This window comes from Fonsecaea multimorphosa, assembly GCF_000836435.1.
Source record: "Fonsecaea multimorphosa CBS 102226 unplaced genomic scaffold supercont1.53, whole genome shotgun sequence".
In the NCBI taxonomy this organism is placed as follows: Eukaryota; Fungi; Ascomycota; class Eurotiomycetes; order Chaetothyriales; family Herpotrichiellaceae; genus Fonsecaea; species Fonsecaea multimorphosa.
Window position 1 is genome coordinate 43,577 of NW_015971687.1, and position 23,448 is coordinate 67,024.

General features: G+C 53.7%; 10 protein-coding genes across 10 annotated transcripts; 7 read left to right on the forward strand and 3 right to left on the reverse strand.

Moving 5' to 3' along the window:
* Window positions 1-595: 595 nt before the first annotated feature.
* Window positions 596-1,168, reverse strand: Z520_12310 (uncharacterized protein; the record flags this gene model as incomplete). Its single annotated transcript, XM_016782796.1, has 3 exons — window positions 596-940; window positions 1,067-1,111; window positions 1,166-1,168. The coding sequence occupies 3 exons, from the start codon at window positions 1,166-1,168 to the stop codon at window positions 596-598; spliced, it is 393 nt and encodes a 130-aa protein (XP_016626106.1).
* Window positions 1,169-1,815: 647 nt separating this feature from the next.
* Z520_12311 (uncharacterized protein) lies at window positions 1,816-3,390 on the forward strand (the record flags this gene model as incomplete). Its single annotated transcript, XM_016782797.1, has 1 exon — window positions 1,816-3,390. One exon carries the CDS (start codon window positions 1,816-1,818, stop codon window positions 3,388-3,390), a length of 1,575 nt encoding a protein of 524 aa, XP_016626107.1.
* Window positions 3,391-4,159: 769 nt separating this feature from the next.
* Z520_12312 (uncharacterized protein) lies at window positions 4,160-5,717 on the reverse strand (the record flags this gene model as incomplete). The annotated part of the gene is made up of 3 exons (XM_016782798.1): window positions 4,160-4,603; window positions 4,699-5,155; window positions 5,254-5,717. 3 exons carry the CDS (start codon window positions 5,715-5,717, stop codon window positions 4,160-4,162), a joined length of 1,365 nt encoding a protein of 454 aa, XP_016626108.1.
* A 1,487-nt stretch (window positions 5,718-7,204) lies between these two features.
* On the forward strand, window positions 7,205-9,016 carry Z520_12313 (uncharacterized protein; the record flags this gene model as incomplete). The annotated part of the gene is made up of 5 exons (XM_016782799.1): window positions 7,205-7,351; window positions 7,406-7,462; window positions 7,515-7,608; window positions 7,665-7,802; window positions 7,857-9,016. 5 exons carry the CDS (start codon window positions 7,205-7,207, stop codon window positions 9,014-9,016), a joined length of 1,596 nt encoding a protein of 531 aa, XP_016626109.1.
* Window positions 9,017-11,943: 2,927 nt separating this feature from the next.
* On the forward strand, window positions 11,944-12,676 carry Z520_12314 (uncharacterized protein; the record flags this gene model as incomplete). The annotated part of the gene is made up of 2 exons (XM_016782800.1): window positions 11,944-12,383; window positions 12,436-12,676. 2 exons carry the CDS (start codon window positions 11,944-11,946, stop codon window positions 12,674-12,676), a joined length of 681 nt encoding a protein of 226 aa, XP_016626110.1.
* A 1,246-nt stretch (window positions 12,677-13,922) lies between these two features.
* On the forward strand, window positions 13,923-16,070 carry Z520_12315 (uncharacterized protein; the record flags this gene model as incomplete). Its single annotated transcript, XM_016782801.1, has 2 exons — window positions 13,923-15,576; window positions 15,631-16,070. The coding sequence occupies 2 exons, from the start codon at window positions 13,923-13,925 to the stop codon at window positions 16,068-16,070; spliced, it is 2,094 nt and encodes a 697-aa protein (XP_016626111.1).
* A 332-nt stretch (window positions 16,071-16,402) lies between these two features.
* Window positions 16,403-16,855, forward strand: Z520_12316 (uncharacterized protein; the record flags this gene model as incomplete). Its single annotated transcript, XM_016782802.1, has 1 exon — window positions 16,403-16,855. One exon carries the CDS (start codon window positions 16,403-16,405, stop codon window positions 16,853-16,855), a length of 453 nt encoding a protein of 150 aa, XP_016626112.1.
* A 362-nt stretch (window positions 16,856-17,217) lies between these two features.
* Z520_12317 (uncharacterized protein) lies at window positions 17,218-17,830 on the forward strand (the record flags this gene model as incomplete). The annotated part of the gene is made up of 2 exons (XM_016782803.1): window positions 17,218-17,486; window positions 17,542-17,830. 2 exons carry the CDS (start codon window positions 17,218-17,220, stop codon window positions 17,828-17,830), a joined length of 558 nt encoding a protein of 185 aa, XP_016626113.1.
* An 807-nt stretch (window positions 17,831-18,637) lies between these two features.
* Window positions 18,638-20,563, forward strand: Z520_12318 (uncharacterized protein; the record flags this gene model as incomplete). Its single annotated transcript, XM_016782804.1, has 1 exon — window positions 18,638-20,563. One exon carries the CDS (start codon window positions 18,638-18,640, stop codon window positions 20,561-20,563), a length of 1,926 nt encoding a protein of 641 aa, XP_016626114.1.
* A 175-nt stretch (window positions 20,564-20,738) lies between these two features.
* On the reverse strand, window positions 20,739-23,183 carry Z520_12319 (uncharacterized protein; the record flags this gene model as incomplete). Its single annotated transcript, XM_016782805.1, has 2 exons — window positions 20,739-22,983; window positions 23,038-23,183. The coding sequence occupies 2 exons, from the start codon at window positions 23,181-23,183 to the stop codon at window positions 20,739-20,741; spliced, it is 2,391 nt and encodes a 796-aa protein (XP_016626115.1).
* Between the last annotated feature and the right edge of the window lie 265 nt (window positions 23,184-23,448).

Below are 23,448 nucleotides of genomic sequence, written 5' to 3' on the forward strand. Positions count from 1 at the left end.
GGGCATCACGGCCATGAAGCTATCGGCCCCTTTTGAGGTTGCTCGTCCAGCTCACCAGCACCCACAGATGAGGATGTCCTCACCACGGATCAAGAGCAGCAGAAAACTTCGGCCGATGTGCAGTGGCTCCTTCTGACTCGAGCTTGCGGGAAGTGCAGAATGACAATGAGAGAGTTGTCGAGTGGTGTGAAGGTCAAGGAAGTAACGGTCATCATGCGGGCTCACATGTGAATCCCTCGAGTGGCTCTGCGGGCAAGGACAATAAGTGACTGTAGCCATGTATTCCTGGACTGATGAAGGCATTTGTGTGAGATATGCAATATTCCCAAGATGTCCTTCCTAATTCTGGCCCAATGCATGGCTCGTGGCGGATATGGCTTTTTCTCGTATGCCCGTCGACATATCGTCCAACGTGTTGTGTTTCTTGGAATCACGACCCTTTCCCAGTTATTTTTGCATGAATATTGCTGCCTGCCAAGGGTGACCTATGATACCTCCATTTTGCCCAATGATATTCCCGTCCTCTTTAATGATATGAAAACACTTGTTGTTCCAAATGAACGCCATGCCATGCCATGCCATGCCATAGGAATATTTACTCGTCGCCGTAATCGGCATCTTCGTCTTCTTCATCGGCCCCTCCCCCTCCAGGGGCGCCAATCCCCCCGCCGGCCCTACTACCGGATGTCGCATAGCTGCTGAACTTGGCATCGTCCTCGGCCTCCTTGCTCGCCGCATCCTGTGCCACATTTTCACACGCATCGATCCAGTCCGAGTAGACGTCGACCGCGGCGCTCAGGTAGTTGATGCCCGTTTGGAACTTCTGCCCGCAGACTTTGCAGTGTAGGTTGCCCACGCCGGCTTTCTTGTCGAGTTTGATCTGGATGGCTTTTTCGTGGTTGCAGAAGAGGCAGGTGAAGGTTGAGGCGAGGGGCTCGCGCTGTCAGATGGGAGGAAGGTCATGTTAGTTTGAGAGAAAACCATTGGGTCATGGATTGGATCCATTCCAGATACCGATCTGGGCTTGAGCCTGGTGGAAGCGGGAAAGGTTGGAGGGTAGACTGACTTTCTTGGGACCTTGAGGCTTGCGTGACGACTTCTTTCGCTTGCCCTACCACGAGCACGTTAGAACTTGGGGCTCTCCTCGAGATTTACGAGGACTCACCATTTTTGTCTATATATCGATAACCTCGGTTGATGCCGTAACTGAAGACGAAGATTCAGAAAGATGGATAAACAAGAAGAGTTACTCGACAGAGTTGACGAGGGACTCGGCGTCACCCAGGTGTCACTAGATATTAATGAAGTAGTGAAGCGTCGAGGACGCAGCCTCGCGTCACCCAACTCCGCAGTCACGTGCCAGCTCGGGAATGTTATCGTTATCACGGCAACCTCCGATGCTCCGAGGAACCAATCACAAGCCATTGCGGGACATCGAGCAGAGGGCATCACTCTCCCCCGCCCACTGCACCCAACCCATTGCTTCAACGTTGCACTCTCATTGAAGAGATTCCTTCTTCTCTTTTCTATACCTAGTATCTATCTTTTACCCCTTATACATATACATCATTAGATCGTGCTTGGGTGCTTGGGGCTTCTGTTGGTGTTTGAGAGCAGTCCCGGAGGTATTTCACGCCTTCGCGGCCATCCCTTGTCAGCACCAAGTTCATCATTTATTCTGGTATTCCAGCGGGGTTGCGATATATCTGTTGAGTCTTTTTGGTCCCGAAGCTTTGGAAGGGCTTTGATATACAAGGTCGAGATCCCCCCTTTCGACCAGAGAGGTTACCTCAATCCAGCGCATCTCGCAACAACATGGCCAATCCACAGCCCACCAATGGGGTCACCACCGAGCCCGTGCTCTCCGAGATCTTCAACACTCTCAAGAAGATACAGCTTGACCAGGCAAATCTAGCTGCCGTCGTGGAGTCCATCCAGAGCAGAGTCGACACCTCGCAGTCGGTGAGCCAACTGCGCGGCGCTTCCCAGTCTCGCACAAGCATCAGAGACTCGCCCAGCTTGGATCCCATCCAGCTGGGCAAGTCGGCGAGCGGCGCCGCTTCTCCTCCCACAGACTCCAGCCTGGCTCCCAAGGCACCTTCATCGCCCACGGCGCCAGCGAGGAAATCATCCGTCACGTCGCGCATCATCCTCACCACCTACCCGGGCCAGTCGGGGATCGACCCTATCCCGCTTGATTGGGGAGAACCCAACCCCGTCAAACGTGGGCCCGTGGTGGTGAGCCGCCACCACAACACGATCCGTCGGCGGAACGCCATTGGCGCCCACGGGGGTTCCTACAGCATCTACCACGCCCTGGCGGTCGCGAGCAACAATCTCGACCTGGAGCACAAACCGGACTTCACCAACACCGAACCGGCGGCCAACATCGGGCCCTTCCCAGCATGGGGCGACAAGAAGAAAATCGTCGCCATGGACCCCTTTGGCCACCTGGCCCCCTGGCTATACAAGGACCTCATGCAGTCGCAGGACATTGACATCCGCCCCACCATCGCCGTGACCAAGGCGCACATGAAGATCCCCGAACTCGAACAATCCGTCAAGGCCGGCCGCTTGAAACCGGACGGGCGAATCTGCCTCAACGAGACCGGGGAATTGAACGTCACCAAATTCGCCGTCGAGCCCGTCTGGTATCTGCCCGGGGTGGCGGAGCGGTTCGGGATCCAGGAATCCGCGCTGCGCCGCGCCCTCTTCGAACACACGGGCGGCTCGTACCCGGAGCTGGTGACGCGCAACGACATCAAGGTGTTTCTTCCCCCCATCGGGGGTTTGACGGTGTACTGTTTCGGCGACCCGGTCAAGATGGCGGACCCCAACGTGCGGCTGGCGCTGCGGGTGCACGACGAGTGCAACGGCAGCGACGTGTTCGGGTCCGACATCTGCACGTGCCGGCCCTATCTGATCTTCGGGATCGAGGAGGCCGTCAAGGAAGCCCAAAAGGGCGGGTCGGGAGTCGTCATCTACTTCCGCAAGGAAGGTCGCGCGCTGGGCGAGGTCACAAAGTACCTGGTGTACAACGCGCGCAAGCGCGGCGCCGACCGGGCCAGCGAGTACTTCAAGCGCACCGAGAACATTGCGGGCGTCAAGGACATGCGGTTCCAGGCACTCATGCCCGACATCCTGCACTGGCTGGGCATCACAAAGATCGACCGCATGCTGTCCATGTCCAACATGAAGCACGACGCCATTGTCGAGCAAGGCATCCCCATCCTCGAGCGCGTCCCCATCCCCGACGACATGATCCCCGAGGACTCGCGCGTCGAGATCGACGCAAAGATCCACGCCGGCTACTTTACCACCGGCAAGGTCATGTCCATCGACGAGTTGAACGCCGTCCAGGGCCGAAGTTGGGACGATATTGAGCATTAGTCGATGTCGGTGTGGACTACGGACTGTGGAATGTGGACTGTCCCAGCTTCGCCGCTAGACAATTGAGTTGGAATATAACAGCCTGGAAAGTTATCTTGTTGGAAAGCTGCAGAAAGGCATCCGTAGACAGTAACGGGATGCAGCAGTGCTTGACACGACCGATAGAAGGTGACAAGCTCCCGAATATGACAGTCCTACAATATGAACTCCTACAAGTGTGCACGCTCCGTGTCTTTGATTCTTGGATGATTGATTATTCTAGCTCTGTCGTCTTGATGCTCAGCTACGGTACATGCCTTGGCTCAATTGCCCAAGGATCCAATCCATCCGGAAGGAGAACAGGCACAACGTTCCACGTTCCATGCCAATATTCCTGCTCATCGTATGCCACCTGATCTGCTCTCCGTCACCAGTCTTGGTTGCTTCTTCCACCATGCCTCTCAAAAAGCGCATTTGAGCATTCGCCCCAATTCAGGCCCACCATTTGACTCCAACAATGTTTCTTTCCAGGTCGCATCCGAAAGTTTGTGTGATGGTGCGATCTGACCTAGCTCCCCAAGTATGACTGTTCTGATGGCTTTCATTTCGGGCCCTCCAACAAGTGTGCCGGACCCACAAAGTCGAACTTGCCGGCTGCCGTACTGTTCTCAAGACTCCGGATTCCTCTCAGCATTCCATTCACGCGCAACCCTTAACACATCCTTGGTCAACACGGGAGGCACGCAACAAACTAATAGTGTGATGTCGTGTCTTCCTGGCTCTTGATCAGTCACCACTCGTACGCCCAATGCAGCATACCGGGATGAAATGGGGTATAGCCCTCATAGACCATCTGCACCATATCCCGAACGTCCGCCCAGGTGAAGGATCCGTCATCATTCGGATCTTTCAGACGCATAACTGCCTTCATCTTGTCCTTGAGAGTGCCGAGGCACTTGTTAGTGAGCCCTCTGTAGCGGTAGATGGTGACGAAATGGTGACACTTGATCCCAGTAAGAGCTTTCAAGAAGTGGAAGTCGTTGTGGGTAACCCAGGCACGGCCAGCAAACTGGACTGCGAGCGTATTCAACGTGGCGTTGGCTCCAATAAGATGGAAGATCTGGTGCAAGTGTGGGTCGTTAACGAACTTTCGCTCCGGAATCTGGGTTGAAGTTCTCGTGCGATTGTCTGCGCCATCGGTGAGCACAAAGGAGAGATACTTGAAGTGGGCGATCTGGAAAGGTAAGTTAGCTTGCGCCAGAAACTGACAAATCAATGAGAGCGGCGCCTCGAAGGACGAGACATTCACTCTGCCAAAGGGGGGCTTACGCTGGCGGGACCGATGGCCTCAAGGAATCGTCTGATGTCTTTGTAACCGACCTCTTTCCAGACCTTCTCATAGTATCTACCACGAATGGCGGTTTCTCGGTTGAAGTGAAATGAATTCTCACCATAGAGTACCTCTCGGCCCTCTTCGAGAACAGTTTTGCAAGTCCGGAGAAAGTGAGAAGAGCGTGAGAATTCGCGGCGATCGAATTCGATGGCTTTGTCCTCACGGAAGAGGTATCGGTACGTCTTCAAGCGAAGCTCGAGTGGTAGGTCAAGGAAGCCAATCTTGTTCTGAACCATGGTGGTGTCGCCGGAAAACTCAGGGTTGATCTCAGCAGCTTCGGCTCGTGGTGTGGCAGGCAAAGTCCAAGAGGGAAAACCCACTTTCGTCAGGAGATCCGCGAGGTTGAGGTTGATGACCGTCTTGCCGCCACCCTCACTACTAGCCTCAACTCTCCTAGTGGTACGTTTGTCAGTCCTTTTCGGGTGTCAGAAGGGCAAAGGTGTCGGATCGAGACATCAAGACGACGGGTCCTTGAGTGAGAGGTTACTTACAGAACCTGCGGGAGCTCGTTCTTTCCCTCATGAGCCTTTCCGTCTTGAGCCTTCTCCTCGTGAGCCTTCTTTGCACCGGCGTGACGTCCGACGGACCAGAGGCCGCCATCCTCTTCCTCCTCGGTCACATTGCCACCAAAGGCATATTCGTCATCTGAGACATCCGGGAGGGCAGGTGGAGGAGGCTGGCGACGTGTGAAGCGTCGTTTGGCCTTGCCTTTCCGATCGCTCCCAGTCTTTCTCTTGCGTTTCTTTTTGTCAGCCCCATAATCAGAATGGTCGGAGTCATGGTCATCGGAAGTAACGCCTCCGTGAGGATCAAAGACGCGTTCGAACAGGTTGTCGTCCTTGTGCTTGGGATCCACGACGTCTCCGATGGCCAGATCATCCTCAGCAGTCACGAGGTTCAAGGCTTGAGAGTTTTTGTTGGTAGCCTGAGCTTTCTTGCGGGTAGTGGGAGGCATGGTGAATGAATCTGTTTATGTCTGAGCAATCCAGCCTCCAAATGAAAGGAGGACTTGTCTTACGAGAGCACGATACCTGACGAAATGCCGTGAGCACGAAACGGTTGACTGTCTGTGCAGGAACGATTCGAAGAGGATAGGAAGATGGTTTGGGGGAGATGATGGAGAACGAGAAGGATGAAAGAGGATGTTGTGGGAAGGTCAAATTCACGCAACGTGTCTGTGGGAAAGCAGCACCTCAACCACCGGCCGCCAAGCAGGAGTTGTATAGCACGTGATGTGCTGTGCTGAGCAACAGGCAGGAGGCAGGAGGCAGGAGGCAGTCTACACAGCTTCCTGGGAAGGTGCACTGCAGTGGTTGGCGAATGCAATGCTAAAGCAGCGAAACCTGGGGCGGCAGCGAGGTGTGAAGCATCCGCGCGAGACAACCCAGCTCCCGCTGCTTTAGCAGTGACGGCGACAGTGACAGATTTGTTGACCGCGCAAGAACAGCTTGATCGCGACGAGGAAGAGCATTCTCCCTGCGAGTAACCAAAAGACCATCATTGATATGCAAAACGGTGGGTGGAATCACGCGGGTCGAAAGCCAGGAGGCAAGACGGTGCCGAGCAAAACGCAATGGTATTCATGGAAGAAAGCATCAACACTCAACTGGTGAGAGAAGACTCCCCTTTGCTCGCTGCAGACGCTTCTTCAGATCTATCTCATCCAAGGCGCTCCTCCTCACCGCTCAGAGAAAGTCTTTACCCAGTCCACGACAACATCAGAACCGATTCTGGTCCATCAAACATCACAACGCCACAGAAGGCAGTAAGACAGTCCAGCCAAGGCAGATTGAGTGCGTTATGCATTCACAACCAGACAAAGGAGTAGCCAAAGCAGAAGCGACGTGGAGTCAGCTCTGATCAACAACATGTCCAATCAGTCTTTGTTTCAAATTGTCCTTCAAGGTGGTGCTTGGACCCAGGACATGTCAGCATCGCCCACAGACCTCCGGCCCAAGAGCCAGAGCGCGGGAGCTGCAACTGACGTATAGATGCTCATCATCTTGGATTTAGTTGTGAGGAAAGGAAAACAGAAAGCAGAATCTGGGGGCTTTGGCGGAACTTGAAAATGATTTTCAGAGCGTCGCTCGACCTTCCTTGTGTAGAACCCGGCGAACCCTCCGCATTGGTTGGACTTCATTCCTTGATCTTGCGCCACTCTGATCAACCACCAAGTCTATATCATCACTCATAGCATCCCCCTCTTCTCCATCTGGGAGACCTGTTTCTATCAAGGGGGCCGACTCGAGGCAGCTGTCACCTGTCAAGAGCTTGAACTGACCGTGCGCGGGATCTTTGGACCTTTCGTCTATTCTGACGCACGGTAAAAGACCTGATTGAGATAATAATATCCTTTTCTCCGCACTTCGGTTTTCGCTATTGTCATTTGCCAGTGCTTGGGCTCTGAGGGCACCCGGTCGTTGATATCTCACCAGTACAAACATGGCTCGTTCAATGCTCGCAAAGAGGCTCTGGTCGTCACCGTCCTTGGCCTCCAAACCGTCAATATGTCTCTCATGCAGGGCCACCATCCGAGGGTTGTCGTCTTCGCAAACACAGCGCTCTGCCCAGACCGAGGCTCAAAACAAGGTAACGTCGTTTTCAGTGCCAGTACAACTTCCCACGTACTTACACATTCAGCAGTTACTGGGTGAGCATCTCAAAGAAGCAGATCCCGAGATCTACGAGATTCTGCAGCGCGTAAGAAACCCTGAAACAGCTGGTGTCCATGTAATAACAGTCTTCTTCGCAGGAGATTCGTCGCCAGAGACATTTCATCAATCTCATCCCTTCTGAAAACTTCACCTCGCAGGCCGTGCTGGATGCCTTGGGCAGTGTAATGCAAAGTGAGTCTCCCACGTCACGGATCCGTCAGCGACTGATCTTCTAACCCTTCATCCAGATAAGTACTCGGAGGGATATCCGGGAGCACGATACTATGGCGGCAACGAACACATTGACGAGTCTGAGAGACTATGTCAGAAGCGCGCTCTGGAGACATATCGCCTCAGTCCAGAAGAATGGGGAGTCAATGTCCAACGTAAGTGACCACCTATCATAGAGCTTCGTTGATATCAAAAACTGAAAACTTCAGCCTTGTCCGGCTCTCCCGCAAACCTTTACGCCTACTCGGCTCTTCTAAACACACACGACCGTATCATGGGTCTCGACCTCCCACACGGTGGCCACTTGTCTCACGGCTACCAGACTCCCACCAAGAAGATATCCATGATCTCCAAATACTTCGAGACCTTCCCGTATCGCCTGGACGAATCAACCGGATTGATCGACTACGACAAGATGCACGAGTATGCTCTTTTGTATCGGCCCAAGGTCATCATCGCTGGAACTTCTGCGTACAGCCGACTGATCGACTACGAACGCATGCGAGCGATCGCTGATGAAGCGGGTGCCTACCTGTTGTCTGACATGGCTCACATATCCGGCCTGGTCGCCGCAGACGTGATTCCGAGCCCTTTCCAATACTCGGACGTGGTGACAACCACAACGCACAAATCTCTCCGTGGCCCTCGGGGAGCCATGATCTTCTACCGTAAAGGCGTCCGCCGAACGAACAAAAAGGGCGAAAAGGAGATGTACGACCTCGAAGGTCCCATCAACGCATCCGTCTTCCCAGGTCACCAGGGCGGTCCACACAACCACACCATTACCGCTCTCGCAGTTGCACTGAAGCAAGCCCAAACGAAAGAGTTCAAGGAGTACCAGAAGACAGTGCTGTCCAATGCAAAAGCCCTTGCTGAAAGGCTGGGCAATTCTGCATATACAGGTGGTCTGGGCTACAACATTGTCAGTGGCGGGACAGACAACCACTTAGTCCTGGTCGACTTGAAGTCAAAGGGCATTGACGGTGCCCGCGTTGAGCGGGTGCTCGAGCTGTGCGGCGTAGCCGCAAACAAAAACACTGTTCCTGGAGACAAATCTGCCCTGAGGCCTGGAGGGTTGAGGATGGGATCGCCTGCCATGACCACAAGAGGATTCCAGCCAAGCGATTTTACTCGCGTGGCAGAGATCGTCGATCGTGCAGTGTCGATTGCGATCAAGGTGGATAAAAGCGCCCGGTCGGATGCGGAAGCGAAGGGAAAGAAGAATCCCGGAGCGGTCAAGAGTTTCCTAGAGTATTTGAAGGACGGGACCGAGGTCGCCGAAATCTTGACGCTGAGGCAGGAGGTGGAAGATTGGGTTGGGACATTCGCAGAGCCGTGGGTCAAGGAAAAGGATACGACGACTCGTTAAGATGGAAACTCTGTAGGGTGGAACGAATGACGACGGTGACGATTTGAGTGACAGTCTCGAGATCGCCCGACTTCCTCAGCTGAGATATCATCACAAAAGTTGGAAAGGCGTTTGCTCGTGGGGAAAAATAGGTAATAACAGAATAGTGAGTGGAGTACATGCCTTTTCAGTTTCCCCATACGTGGATGTACGAGTAAATGGCGATCTTCTGCCGCCAAACAATGGACGGTTGCGGCACAGTTTGGCCAGTATTCCAGACCTTACAAAAAGACAAATTCATGTCAACAAGACAGTATACTTTCTATCGCAACGGAAATTGTCGCCAGCAATAGTGGAGAGTAGAAGCGGCTTCCACACAGTGTGCCGATTATTGACCATTATCATTTTGTGGTACAATGTCTCCGAGTGTTATTGAGAAGTGGTAGTAGAGCTTCGTGTGTCCGCTGTCTGGTCAATGCCACAGAAGATGCAAGGGTCACAACTCAAGTCTCACCAGGACGGGCGACTTGGTCATTATTCATCAAAGGCCAGGGTCACGTGTCAGGGGTTGTTTTGAGAGTACCCAGCTCGCCAGGTAGGTAGTCGGACGTTGTGGGCTCGTTTCACCGACAGACCGGTGGCTGTTAGGCTCTTCTCTTCATCTCGCATCCCTGACATGTCTCAGATCCAGAAGTTGCGCCGTCGACTCTGATACTCGCCGTTTCCTCCCACTGGGGGAAAGCTGGGCCGATGACTGCTGTGCCGCCTGTTTGATCGTCGGGGTCGCGGCGTGGCGTAACCGAGTTGGCGTCCATCGAATCGATAATTCGTGCGCCATGGCAGATGCTTTTGTGTATATCCATGCCTCGAATTCCATTGTTGATACTTCCGTTTTCAGTCTGCTCTGCGCGCTGAACACTCGTCTTCGCACTCCGAACACAACCGAAGTCCTTCTTAAGCATGTGCCTTTAGTGGAGGAGACCGCAGGTATAATAGTATTAGGGTCGGTGGACCAAAAGGGAAACGACTCCGTAGAGCGGCTTGCTCCATCTTGTTGGGCAGCTTCTAAGGGCCAGGCCACTGGGATTGCTGCAAAGAGTAATTGTGGTTTAAGTTGGAAGAGCTCCGTCCCCACTATTGCATAATGGCCATGGCATGATCGCGTGCTATTTTCAGTGCCCTCGTGGATTATTGACAAACGTACTCGTAATATTGGAATTTTGTCTTTATCGATGTCATTGCGTTATCCCATGGGTCAGGACGGACATCACAATGGCCGAGTATTGGGGAAAAAGTCGATACGGAGCACGAGCAGAATCTAGATGACTGAATCTGAGTTATGCGAATCTGATCCTTCCGTTGCGCAGGAACCCTAGCTGCAAGTCATCATCTTCGTAGAGTTACAGACGCTACGCACGCATTCTAGAGTGGCAATTGGTTGGGACGCTTTGTTCGTTGTGTGCTTGTTCTGCGGTTCTGCCTTCCAATCAAAATGTGATGCAGCGGTGCGGACAAGGGAGGAGGTCGAGACATGGGGGATGACGGGCGAGAGACGGTGTTTGGCGAGGATGAGTTGAGGATGGGATGAGGATGAAGCACCGGCAGCAAAACAGTCGACAAGGCTTGCTACCTGCAAAGCGTGCTGATTGGCTGCATCCCCTGATGGCAATCTTGGCACTTCATTTCCGAAATGCGCCAGATCAGCGTCAATGGAGCCACCGAGGCCACTTTCAACTCTCCGCTCGGCGCTTCAACTGGGGTGCTTGGAAAGTGCGTCAAACCTCCGAGGTCAACTTGCTGATGCTCATTTGTTTACTGCTCCCAATCTCGCCCGGCTACGCTTCTCTGGGGTGCGTGTGGCAACAGAGAATCACGGACGTTGCAACCGGCGGCGGTGAACTAAGCCAGACCTAAGCGAGCCAGCAATCAAATCGTTCACGGTGCGCGGCGGCACGGATCTACCTCCTGCAACTATGGACCTCGATGTTGTGGCCCGTTGGCTGGTGAATCGATGATGCGATCTCAGCACCAAACAATATTGACAAGGACTGGTACTGGCGGACATGCTCAACACGGACTGTCGTGGGCGAAAGCATCTCGGCTGGGACAAAGGCGAGAAATTACGCGAGAACAGCTGCTTTCCAAGCCGGTCCCTCCCAATAATGAACCCTGGTAAGCAAACACACAAGCGACAACAAAGCAGAATTTGTCGTGTGACGATGTAGGTCACCCGAGCAGTTGGATCTCTCGAATTCCCCATTACGACCTCTACCGTTGTCCAACATATCGTCTTCCATTATTATTTCTTGGCCCTGTCAGTTTATGATCTGCGGTTGGACAAACAACATCGAGTATGACATAGTACTAGCCAGCAGATACGATTGTGCTGCTGCACGGCCAAGTTGTTATTGTGGGAGCAGCGTCAGCTTTCCACGAGACATGTCCAAGCTTGGTGGAGGAGGTCACCACTTTTCGCCGCCACAATCTCGGATGAAGTTGGGCCAGAGCCAATGGCGCCGACGGAAGGCTTGATGAGGCTGATCTAAAAGCCGCTATGTGGGTTTCGCTATACAACAAGCAAAGACAAGGCCGGACAAGACCCGCCGCTACCCCTGACGCCGCGAGAATACATCCTTCCACCCCCAATCCACTGTCGTCGTCCACTCAATCATCGCCATGGTCAACATCGACGCTAAAATGATACCCTAATTTCCCTTTTGTTCGCCCTCATGGGCCTCCCTCTCCCATATATGAGAACCTTTTTCGCACTCAGGTCTTCTCTTTCTTTCCTCCATCCTACGATCAAAACTCCAACTTACAGTCGCTCGTTAGCAGCTCGAAAGCCGGTCTTTGCGCCACCCACACTCGTTTTCAACGAACAAACCAAAAACTATCCAACGAATTCCAATACCTTAGTTTTCTAATCCAGAAACTACCACTCAATCAAAATGAAGGTCACCGCATCCATCATCGCTGTTGCAGCCCTTGCTTCCAGCGCCTCGGCTGGTGTCGCCAGCACCTGGGCCGACTGGTCCAGCTCTAGCACCACGACCACGACCACGACCACCACCAAGGTTCCTGTCGCTGGCACCACCACCCACAGCTGGGAGGATTGGACCACCTCGACCACCACCGTGAAGACCACCACCACGACCAAGCCTGTCGCTGCTGAGAGTACCCACACCTGGGCTGACTGGACCTCCAGCGCGACCCCTGTTTCCTATACCACGACCGTTGTAGGTGCCATCACGACCTACTGCCCATATGCCACCAAATTCACCCACGCTGGCAAGACCTACGAAGTCACTTCTGCCACTACCCTGACCATCACTGATTGCCCGTGCACCATTTCTGTCCCTGTCTACACCAAGACCTCCACCTCCTGCAGGTAAAGATTGAACCTAAGCTGACTCGCAAATTCTCCAGGCTGATACAAGCAGTTCCGTCGCCGCCGTGTCCACCGGCACCTGGAGTGACTGGTCTTCGGCCTCGGTCGCTGCCGCCAGCACCACCTGGACCCCCGTTGCCGCTGCTAGCACCACCAGCGCCGCCTGGTCTTCCTATGCGCCATCCAGCGTCGCCCCGGCTGTGGCCACCTACACTGGTGCCGCCAACGCCCTCGTTGCCAACGTCGGCGCTGGTCTTGCTGGTGTCGGTGCCATTGCTGCTTTCCTCCTGTAAGCTGGAGAGTGTTTGGGGTCATGACTCGGAGTTGTCGATGGGCTTTTTCCCGACAAATTGACCTCTTTGGCTCGATGGGGATTCTGTCGTCAGTTCTACGGTCATGGCTTTGCGGTTTAACTTCTTAGCGCTGAGACTCGGGCAAGGAGCAGCGACTAGCTGGCTCGGCTGCGGTATGCACGACACGGCATGAAGATCCAGTGGTCACGACAAGTTTGGGCAAGGACGTGTATACTAGCAGCCGGCGCATTGGACATAGACATTTCTCAGCTAGTCGTTGGAGTGGTGTGATGGGCACCTTGTACAGTTAGAAGGTACAATGAGAAATCCCACCCCTCACCCTGGGTGCTGGTCATTTAATGAATGCAAGTTTTCTGGATAGCATGGTGTTTGAAGTGCTTCGTGCCTCGCAAAGATATATCGGTGATTGGTGCTTGGGTCTGTTGGTCTTGGATCTTAAGGCTGGGAGCCAGGAGCATCGACAATGATCCCAGCAATGCAGGCGGCCCGGCGGCCATCCTGCTGGTGTCCATAGACGCTGGCCCGTATGAATGCCGAATTCGCTTGGTGAAACGGATGTAGTCGGTAGGGTATTATGTTGGGTTCTCAGTATTTCCCAGATGGGCATCTCTCGGTCTTGTCTCGGGGCTGATTAATTGCCCTTGCATCAACATTCCATCCACTCCCATTTCTGCTACCAGTAGAGACGATCCCAGCCTCGGTCCTCCCAGGCACCATTAGTCCTTCCCTGTAACGCGTCTCCCCGGCCTGCATCCACCCCCACAAAGTCGGGCGACGATCGAATGATGTCGCTTCCCCAAACCAACTCCAACTCCGCTGGGCCGACACCTTTCGCCGTATCCAGCGACCAAGTTTCTCTCCTTGAGATGCTTTCGGAGCTTGCTCGCTTCTTCTCTCCTGTGCTGCAGGAAGCTGCATTTATGTAAGTTGCCTGAAAGCTAAACATCATCTGGATAGGCCATTGATACAGATTCAGACTCGGAGAGAATACCAGGCACCCCTCGCATTGCTGGTGATTCGGTCGATCGTCCATCCTCCGTTCATGGACGTCCAAAAGGTTGCCGTCATCGCGCTCTAAATTAATTCTTCCCTTGGCCTCGAGGCTCCCTGCTGTCCGAAACATATAGCTGCCTTCTCTACATCTGGCCCATACCACATCTGTGCCTCTACTTTGTCGCTCCTCAGTCTTTCGGAGGGCAATCTGTCATACACTTATTCTCTCATCATGGCACCACACAACACGGTCCAGGATTCGGTGCAGAATGCTTCGATATCTGACCCGGAGCGGTTCTGGGACAAGCATGCAAAGGAACTGTATTGGCACAAACCATACAGCGCTGTCCTGCGCAAGCAGCCCAAGAAATTGAAGGACGGGGTCACGCATCCACACTGGTCGTGGTTCCCAGACGGCGAGATTAGCACCACATACAATTGCATAGACCGCCATGTCAAAGCCGGCAATGGGGACAAGATCGCCATGATCTGGGACAGTCCCGTGAGCGGATCGAAAGAGAAGTACACATACAGTCAGATGTTGGACGAGGTGGAGGTTCTGGCCGGTGTTCTCAGAGAAGAAGGTGTCAAGAAGGGGGACGTTGTGCTGGTCTACATGCCCATGATACCAGCTGCCATCTTTGGAATGCTTGCCGCCGTCCGCCTGGGTGCCATGCATGCAGTGGTCTTTGGAGGATTTGCTGCTGCCAGTCTGGCTCAGAGAATCGACGCGGCAAAACCCAAGGTCATTTTGACTGCCAGCTGCGCCATCGAAGGAGCCAAGGGGCCTCTGGAGTACCGGCCGTTCGTTGAAGGCGCCATTGAGCAAAGCAACTGGAAGCCTAGCAAAACCATCATCTGGGAGCGCGAAATCAAGAGGTGGGACCCTGTGAGGAAAGATGCAGGGCAACGGAACTGGCAGCGTCTCGTCAAGAGTGCCCGGAACAGAGGCGTCAGAGCCGAGGCGGTCCCGGTCAAGAGCACAGACGGTCTATACATTATCTATACCAGCGGCACGACCGGTCTGCCCAAGGGGGTTCTCCGCGAAGCTGGCGGTCATGCAGTTGGCCTCAATTTCAGCATCAAATACCTCTTCGACGTCAAGGGACCTGGCGACATCATCTTCACCGGGAGCGATATCGGGTGGGTGGTCGGACATTCATACATTGTCTATGCGCCTCTCCTAGCCGGGGCAACCACAGTCCTCTACGAAGGCAAACCCATCGGGACACCTGACGCGGGCGCGTTTTGGCGGATGGTCGACGAACACAAAGTCACGACACTGTTCACTGCTCCAACTGCACTCAGAGCTATTCGGAAAGAAGACCCCGAGGACAAGTTCTTCAAACAACTCGGCGAGAAGGGCCGGCTTAGGCATTGGCGCGCACTGTTCCTGGCAGGGGAGAGATCAGAACCCGCCATCATCACACATTATCAGGAGCTGCTGAGCAAATACGCTGCTCCAGATGCGAGAGTGATTGACCATTGGTGGTCCAGTGAGAGTGGGAGTCCCATGACCGGCCTTGCCTTACGTCCTGCTATCGGGCATGACCCCAACAGTCGCGAGGAGCACAAGGCGTTGGCTGTCAAGCCTGGCAGTGCCGGTAAACCGATGCCTGGATTCGACGTGCGCATAGTCGACGACGAGGGAAATGAAGTCGAACAAGGCAAGATGGGAAATATTGTGCTCGCCATGCCCTTGGCTCCCACCGGGTTTACCACGCTATTCAGTGATGACGAAAGATTTTACAAGGGCTACTTGAAACGATTCAACGGGAAGTGGTTGGACACTGGGGACGCTGGAATGATTGATCAGGATGGCTATTTGCATGTCATGTCGAGAAGCGACGATATCATCAATGTGGCTGCCCATCGTTTTAGCACTGGTATGATTCCACCCCTGTTCACTTGGACTGAGAACTGACCATTTTGGCGAACAGGCGCGATCGAACAGGCCATTACATCCCATTCCTCCGTCGCCGAAGCATGCGTTGTCGGCGTTCCCGACGCCATGAAGGGGCACTTGCCGTTTGCCTTTGTCATCCCTTCTGCCGCCACTCCCTCCGACCTTCCCGCCACACCGTCTAAGGAATTCTTTACGGGGATCAACAACATCGTGCGCCATCAGATTGGCGCTATCGCCTCACTGGGTGGTATCATCCAAGGTAAAGGGATGATTCCCAAGACAAGGAGCGGAAAGACTCTGCGACGGGTATTGAGAGAACTGGTGGAGAATGCCGCCGAGGGACAATATGATAAGGAGGTCAATGTTCCGGCCACGGTGGAGGACAAGGAGGTTGTCGAGGTGGCGAGGCAGAAAGTCAAGGAGTGGTTTGAGGAGAGGAAGAAACAGCAGGGGACCACCAAAGCCAAGCTATAGGCTCACGGAATGGACTGTTGTGTGGGAAAGCGAGTGCACATATTACCCTTTTACTGGTTGTCTTTCTCAGTACCTACCTATACTTACACTGCTCTCGGAGGCGTGGTTTTACGCACAATGCAATTTCTGGCCGCCACGTGCTTTTTCGTATCAGACAGTCTTTGCAGGCCTTCTACCAATGTATCATATCATAACCCTCGAGCGGCGACAATAGGACAAGTAAGGGCGTAATATCCAACTTAACATGGAAGTGATGTGGAGTGGAAGGTGATTCGCCCCACCAAAACCAGCCTATCAAAGCTCGCGCAAAAAAATAGAAGTTCATAGAGAACATGCCCCGAAACATTACCATCTATATCCAGAATTACGCGTACGTGGGGCTCACAAAGGATATGAGGGCAATGTGTCACCAGCAGCCGGAGTTCTCTGCTCGATGGGATAGGAGTCTGCCGACGGGTTGCCATTTCAGAATTCTGAATAATAGCTTGAAGAGTCTAGATCGGTTCCGTGTCGAACGGGGCGATGAGATCGTTGGTCGGCTTCAAGAATGGCACCGGACAGGCTGCGGAAATGGAGCGGAGAGGGTCTTGACTTTCGAGACACTGATGAATGAGCTCACGCAAGCTGGCGTCGAGGCTGTCAGTATGGGCCATGCTTATGGATACCAATCAGCTGAGCCGGAAAAGGATCGCGAGGAGGAGTGCGAAGAGGAACCCAGAGGAGACCGCGAGGTTGATGAAATTTCCCGCGAGGACGACGGTGGACAGGACGCTGAAGACGACTAGAGCACACACTGTCAGCTGCTGACCAACAATGTCCTGCATCGTCCTGTTTCTTGCTGTGACAAACCGAGGCCCTAGTTACCTCTCGCGTGCGGCGAAATTGACGTCGGGTATACATTTCCTGGATTGGCATTGACTGGAAGCCACCCAGAGGGTAAGATCCCTGGGTCAACGGAGGCCGATCAATACAGCTGAGCCCGTCCTGATGCTGGCAACGGCTCGTTGCATGGGCAGATACTCCTTGTGTAACTTTGGCATCTGTGATGGGGAGTGAAAAGTGCCGTGAGTTTTGGTCCTCCTCCTTGCCCAGGTTTTGCAGTGTGCCTCTTGCTTCAGCTGATTCTTCATTTGTCCCATTCGTCCCGATGGCCTCGTCGAACTTTGACCGCTCCCGAATCACCGCGCTGTTGGGCAACATCAACGACATGCACATTCCTGAAGCGGCAAATCAGCTGACATGGGTGACCATCGACTACCTCCAATATCTCAAATCGGAGCCTGAAAGTGTTGAACCATGGGACACAGCTAGGCACCAGGCCGAACTGGAAGCGGCGGACCGATTTGTGCAGCTGGTGACGGAGCCGACAAGCTGGGGAATTGTGCGGTTTCTGGCCCCTGAGCTCGAAGTGGAAGAGTACGTTTCCCTGAATTCCGCCAGTGAGGTCGTTTGCTGACGCATCGAGGAGTAGCATTGCGGAAGAGACTCCCGAGTTGCTGACTCACGTCCTCATGAACATCAAGTCGAAGTGCCCGAAGGAGCCAGTCATCGAAGAAAGACAAGACACCATCGCGGCGTTGGAGAGGGGGCTTCAAGCAGATGTACTCGAAGAGCGCATCCGCCTTGTAGGAGCGGCTGGGGAAGATGATAGGAACAGTACGCGTACAAACACCATGGTGCAGACTCTGCTACAGGTTCAAGCACGTCAGCGGCAGGAAAAGGAGACAGACAAGCAACAGCCGACTTCGCGTGCAAAGTGAGGAGGGGATTGATACTGAGAAAATCAACCAGAGTCACAACGGAGCAGGCGACATATTGAAGGTGATATTCGGTCAGCAATATAGTAGGCGTGATTTTCAGGATTTATGAGGCTACCTCTCCATTCCATAGTGTCCGAGTCTGACAGAAAAGGAAGCCAAGCCATTTTCAGGGTGGTGGGAGGTGTATGTCCCCCTAGATACCGAGGTTCCCGGGAATTGTTTGGGCCATCCACGCAGCTTAATTTTATATTTTAATATCCAACAATTCGGTTTTAAATTAAGACACAAACTTTACAGAAGTTTTGCGCCCTGGTGGCACAATTGGTCAGCGCGGTAGGCTCTGTCTCTGTCTTTAGGCGTGTCTCGATTCTAATTATGATGTAGTGAGACTTTTAGAGTAGGCTTTTAAGCAGCTTTGATATCTCAAGGTTGAGAGTTCGAGTACGTTGGGATCCCTTCTTCAGGCCTAAATTTAAAGTACTAATAATGATTACAGGCCTCTCCCAGGGCGTTCATAACCTGTGTGGTTCTGTTTCTTTTTGATCTTTCCATTTTTGTTGCCCCTTGTTCTGAAATCAAAAAACTGTAGGAAGCGGTGATTGTTGCAAGAGACCAACTGAATACCTCTTTTTTGTGCGACTCATATCTCCATCTCCGCGCCCGTTTCTTGGCTTCATTCCATTTGCTCTATGTGACGACCACCAATATCCTCTTGTGCCTTTAGATCATGGTAGATTCATGAGATACGACTCGAATGATCTGTCTACCTATGTGCAGTCCTCAGGTGGCAGGGGCATCGCAAGAATAATGCCCCTCGACAGGCTGAAAGAAGCTCACACGGAATGGAAAACCGCACCAGAGTATATGCAAACGTGCAGCATTTCGGCGGAGCAGTTCCTTCAAGTCACAGACCTGTTGCTGGATAAGCCCAATCTGAACTCCACCCACCTCTTCCGGGCCGACATCTTGTACGACAGTGCACACCGGCTCAAGACGGTCTCGGAAAGGGAGAGATTCTGTCTTCGGTCCAGTGGAGCCCACAGCGACGACAAGCCCGCAGGTGAAGAAGAAGCAGAAGATGTTGTTCAACCATTCTCTTCGGCACCAGTCTTTGAAGGGGCGGTTTTGCAGAGAAAGGTCCTGAGGAAACTCATTCCTCGCAAGCCACAACTTGACCGTCCGCTTGATCAGTGGTGCTACGTCTACAGCCTCGTCGAAGGGGTAGATGAGAGTTCGGGATATATCGTTGTTTATCAGCCGCAAGTCGACGCTGAGGCTGACGTGCCGTGGTATCATCCGATTGTCAAGTCTCTTGCATATCTCCACGAGGACAAGGGCACCGAGACAACACTTTCTGTTCACTTCCTTCCTTTCCCAACCTCTCCTGACCCGTTACCAGCCCGGACACATCGAACATTCATTTCACTGCTTCAAACATTCCTCAGGCTTGCAAAGAACGACCCTGCACCAGAAAGAACCATCACAGAAAAAGAAAACCATGGGATGGCCAAGGGAGATGCCTTGACCACTAGCTTGTCCCTGGCTCCTTCAGCCCTGAAAGACACGATCCTCCCACAGCACACAGTCCAAAACACCTACACACGGCTGAAACAGCGGTACGCCCAAGACCTCATATCCCGCTGGGCCGAGAAGACCGAACCAGCAAAGCACGTGTTCGAAGACCTCGCCATTGCCGCTTTTGTTATGGAGCTCTGGAAGCAGATGTACCCACTCCCAAACACGTTCCCGGGCTTTGTGGACATTGCATGCGGAAATGGCGTTTTGACCTACGTGCTTGTCAAGGAAGGGTACCGGGGCCGTGGCTTCGACGCCCGCAGACGGACGACATGGAACGTTCTCGAGCTGGACAACTATGTGGATGAGATGGTATGCATTCCGCAGCCGTTCCTGGACCATATTCCCGCCGAGGAGATCAACGGGCTGCAACAACAACAAGCAGGAGGAGGCTCAAGGGTTCACAACGGGATATTCGAGCCGGGAACCTTCATCATCTCCAACCACGCCGACGAACTCACGCCGTGGACGCCGATTCTCGCCACTCTATCATCTCCAGACGCACCGTTGCCCTTCTTGGCTATTCCATGCTGTTCACATGCCCTGAGTGGTGCCAGACACCGCTACACACCGAAAGAAGCCATGATCGCATCATCGTCATCCGTGCCTACGGACGCTAATAGCAGCAGTGACAACAACAGGTACAACAATAGAGGGGAGCAACCCGCCAGCGGCGACCTCAGAGCTCTTCGAGCTGCCAAGGCCAAAGCAGCGAACCACACCGACGACACATCCATGTATGCCTGTTTGACCAAGAAGGTCGTCTCGCTGGCACAGGAGATCGGAGCCGACGTCGAATTGACACTCATGCGGATCCCGAGCACGCGGAACATCGGGATCGTGGGGAATAGACATACAGCTTCCACTGCTCATCCTCCACCTGCTACCGCTGGTGCTGATGGTGCTACTACGTACGCAGCGGCGCATCCCACAACAGATGGAAGTGTGAACCACGCAGACCGTGCGGTCACAGGTGCAAGGGACGAAGCTGAAGCGAGTCCTCTGCAGAAGACGATCCAGGCCCTATTGGACCGCGAATGCGCCGTCTCAGGAGGCATCGCTGCGGCGGCGAGATGTTGGGTCGAACGGGCTCAGAAACTCCAGACGGGACGCGGCAGGGGCAAAGTCAACCTCGGGCGACGACCCTGCGGGACTTGATCATGGTTCAAGTTTGATTTCGTCAGATATCAATCAGGCCCGTGGCCGTCATCACAAAAACCCTACATACAGCAGCCCAGTATGTCCATGGTTCACATGGCAGAACCAGGTTGAGCCTCGACATGGTCGGTGATACGAGGGTATCTGGTATCTGGACAGCGAGAAATTGCTGTATCTAAAGACTGCCACTCCTCGAAAAACTCCTCGAAGCGAGATGACTGCCGTCCCCATCCCCATCCTCATCCTCGTCTTCGACATTGGGCAACGCGACATTAAACAGCCCTTCGGCCCATTCAGCAAATGTGTCGAGATCCCACACTGCATTCTCTGGGCTCTTTCCTTTGCGTGAGATGGGCGTGGTCACCGTCGCCGCTGCTGCGCCATTGACCTTCCCGTTCCGCGTGCCAGCTTTCCCAGCGGATTGTTGGGAGGTGTATGCGTCGAAGAAAGCCTCGTAGATCTGCACGACCTGGTCCTCCACCGCGGCGACCAAGGTTTCTCTCGTGCGATGGTCATCCAGATACTGTTCCAATTTAGCTCTCAGAATGGGAATCTCCTTCTCAATCCTTATTCGAGTCTTCTCCACCGCTTCGGCCAATATGCTCTCCCGGTCACCACCTTTTCTGGGCCCACCCGTCTTTTCCAAATCCTTGGGAAGATCTTTGCACATATCCGCTGCGAACCCTGCCGTGAACTCGTTGATCGCTGTCCTCAACTGGCCGTCAAGTTCGACTTTTGCGTCCAGCATGTTTTCCACCACTCGAGGCAACAGTCCGCCAGAGCTGAACAGTTTCATCCAACTTGCGGGGTTGAAGAGGCCACCTCGTTCGCGGATCTCCCAGAATGTGGATGCTACGCCTGAAAAGTCAAAGCTCACGTCCGGGGTGACGTATTCGATGTCGAACGCCACTATCTGGGATTTCAAAAGGAGCAGGTGTTTGAGGAGGAAAAGTCGTCCATCGACTGGCGAGGATTTTGCGGATATTTGCTGAGACGCGGTCACGAGAGATAGGGTGGTCTGGTGCACAATTTGGTGCGCCAAGTCGTCAAACACTGACGAGTTAACCAGGCGGTAGATGCGAGATAGGAGGCGAAGGGATCTTGAGAGGGTGGGATAGCAGTGTTTGAGAGCGGACCGGCGCGACGAGGCCAGTGTCCATGTGAAGGAACTTTCTTCGCCAGAATCATCGTCGAGATCGTTGGTGGTGGGGGTTTTGGGCAGGGGTGTCAAAGCGTCGCGGGAGGAGCGGCGTCCCGAAAGCGGAGCGGTGGCCGACATGGGCGGAGCGGAGGTGAGTCGGGGATAGTCCAGGTCTTCGGGCTTGGGTCTGAACATTTCGATTTCTTCGCGGAGAATCGCGAGCGCGCGGAAGACAAGGCGAGTTTGTGCGTCTTCCAGTGCCGGTTGGATGAGCGCAGAGAAGTCGAGTTGATTCAGGTCTGTAGGGCCGTCTTCTTCCTCATCGTGAAGATAGCGTGTCTGGAGCAATGTGACGAGAGAGCAAAGCTTAGAGAGCTTGTTCTCATGAATGATCCGAGGCCGAAGGTGGTCGTACAGTGGTTCGCAAATGGACTCGAGGAAGTCGTAAAGTCCTCGATAGCCATGGAACCACTCCGACCACAGCTCGAACTCGTCAAGACATATACCCCGAATGTAGCCGATACTGGCCCTTGCGAATTGTACCAAGTCCTTGGAACTGGGCAGCTGAGCCGTCTCCGCAAGGCGCTTCTGCACGATGGGCAGGATCAGTCTCCCTCGACAGGCGGCAAAGCTGGAGTGCAACTCGTTCATTAGGCTTTGGTATTCCCCTTCTATCCCTGGCTCTGCGTCCGCTGGTGGGTTGGCACGCTTCTGAATCTCCAAACCGACCTCCTTCATTTCGGCCGCCCCCACCCGGAATTTTGCATAGAGAAGTGCGAACATGGTTGTATCGTTGAGCTGCTTTGCTGCAATGCGACCGGCAACTTCAGTTGTGATCTCCCGCACCGCCGTCAAAAATGTATTGCGCACCAGCGTCAATGCTCGAGTAAGCAAGAGCCTGTACCGGGACCTATATGTTTCCGCTTCCTTGTGGGATGGGTGTGTCTGCATGTAGTCTATGCATTCGTCCAGGGTCACCAGCATGTCAGAAAAGTCCTTGGTGCCGACGAAACTACCTGCGTGCGGCGCATTGAGTCGACGGGTAATTCGTTCGAGCGGCTCATAGTACCGCAGATTCTCGGCGATCTGTTGCGCGACGACTTCGCTCTTGTGCTGCTCTTCTAGGATAGAGGCCGACTGGGCCTGAAAGGACTTTGTTTGAGCGCTGACAGACTTGAAGGATGCGGAGATGGAAGAAAGTTCGTCGAGTGTTGCGGCGGTGGAGGAGACGAGGGTATCGAGGTGAGCGCTGGCGGCGTCGAGTTGGTCGAGATACTGCCTGTCCCGATGGTCAGTGAGGATAACTCAGTCTGAGGGGAAGGTCGGGACACACTGGTATTCATCGAGACTGGCGTCCAGCAGGACATGGTCTATGTCCCCAGATAACTTGAATAGCTCGAGTTCTGTTTCTGCGCTTTCGAGTTGTGCTAGAGTGGCATCTTCCTCGCTCTTCAGCTTTTCTCCTCCTTCCGAAGCCATGGCTGTGAGCTAGCTGCTGAAGAAGTGCTGATTCCTTAGACGTGTCTCACGAGACTTGCCATGAGGGCATAATGGTGGGCTTCTCATTGCCTGTGGACCATTGAATAGGTACAACATCAACAGGCATTCGAAGTGCGGGCGGAGAGTACATAACGCAAGGCTGAACGAAAGCCACCAATATTGTTCCACGCGAATTGACGAGGCTGTGGCCGTGGTTCAATGACGCACATGATTTCCGAATACGAGCAATGCTCTCTATCAAGTG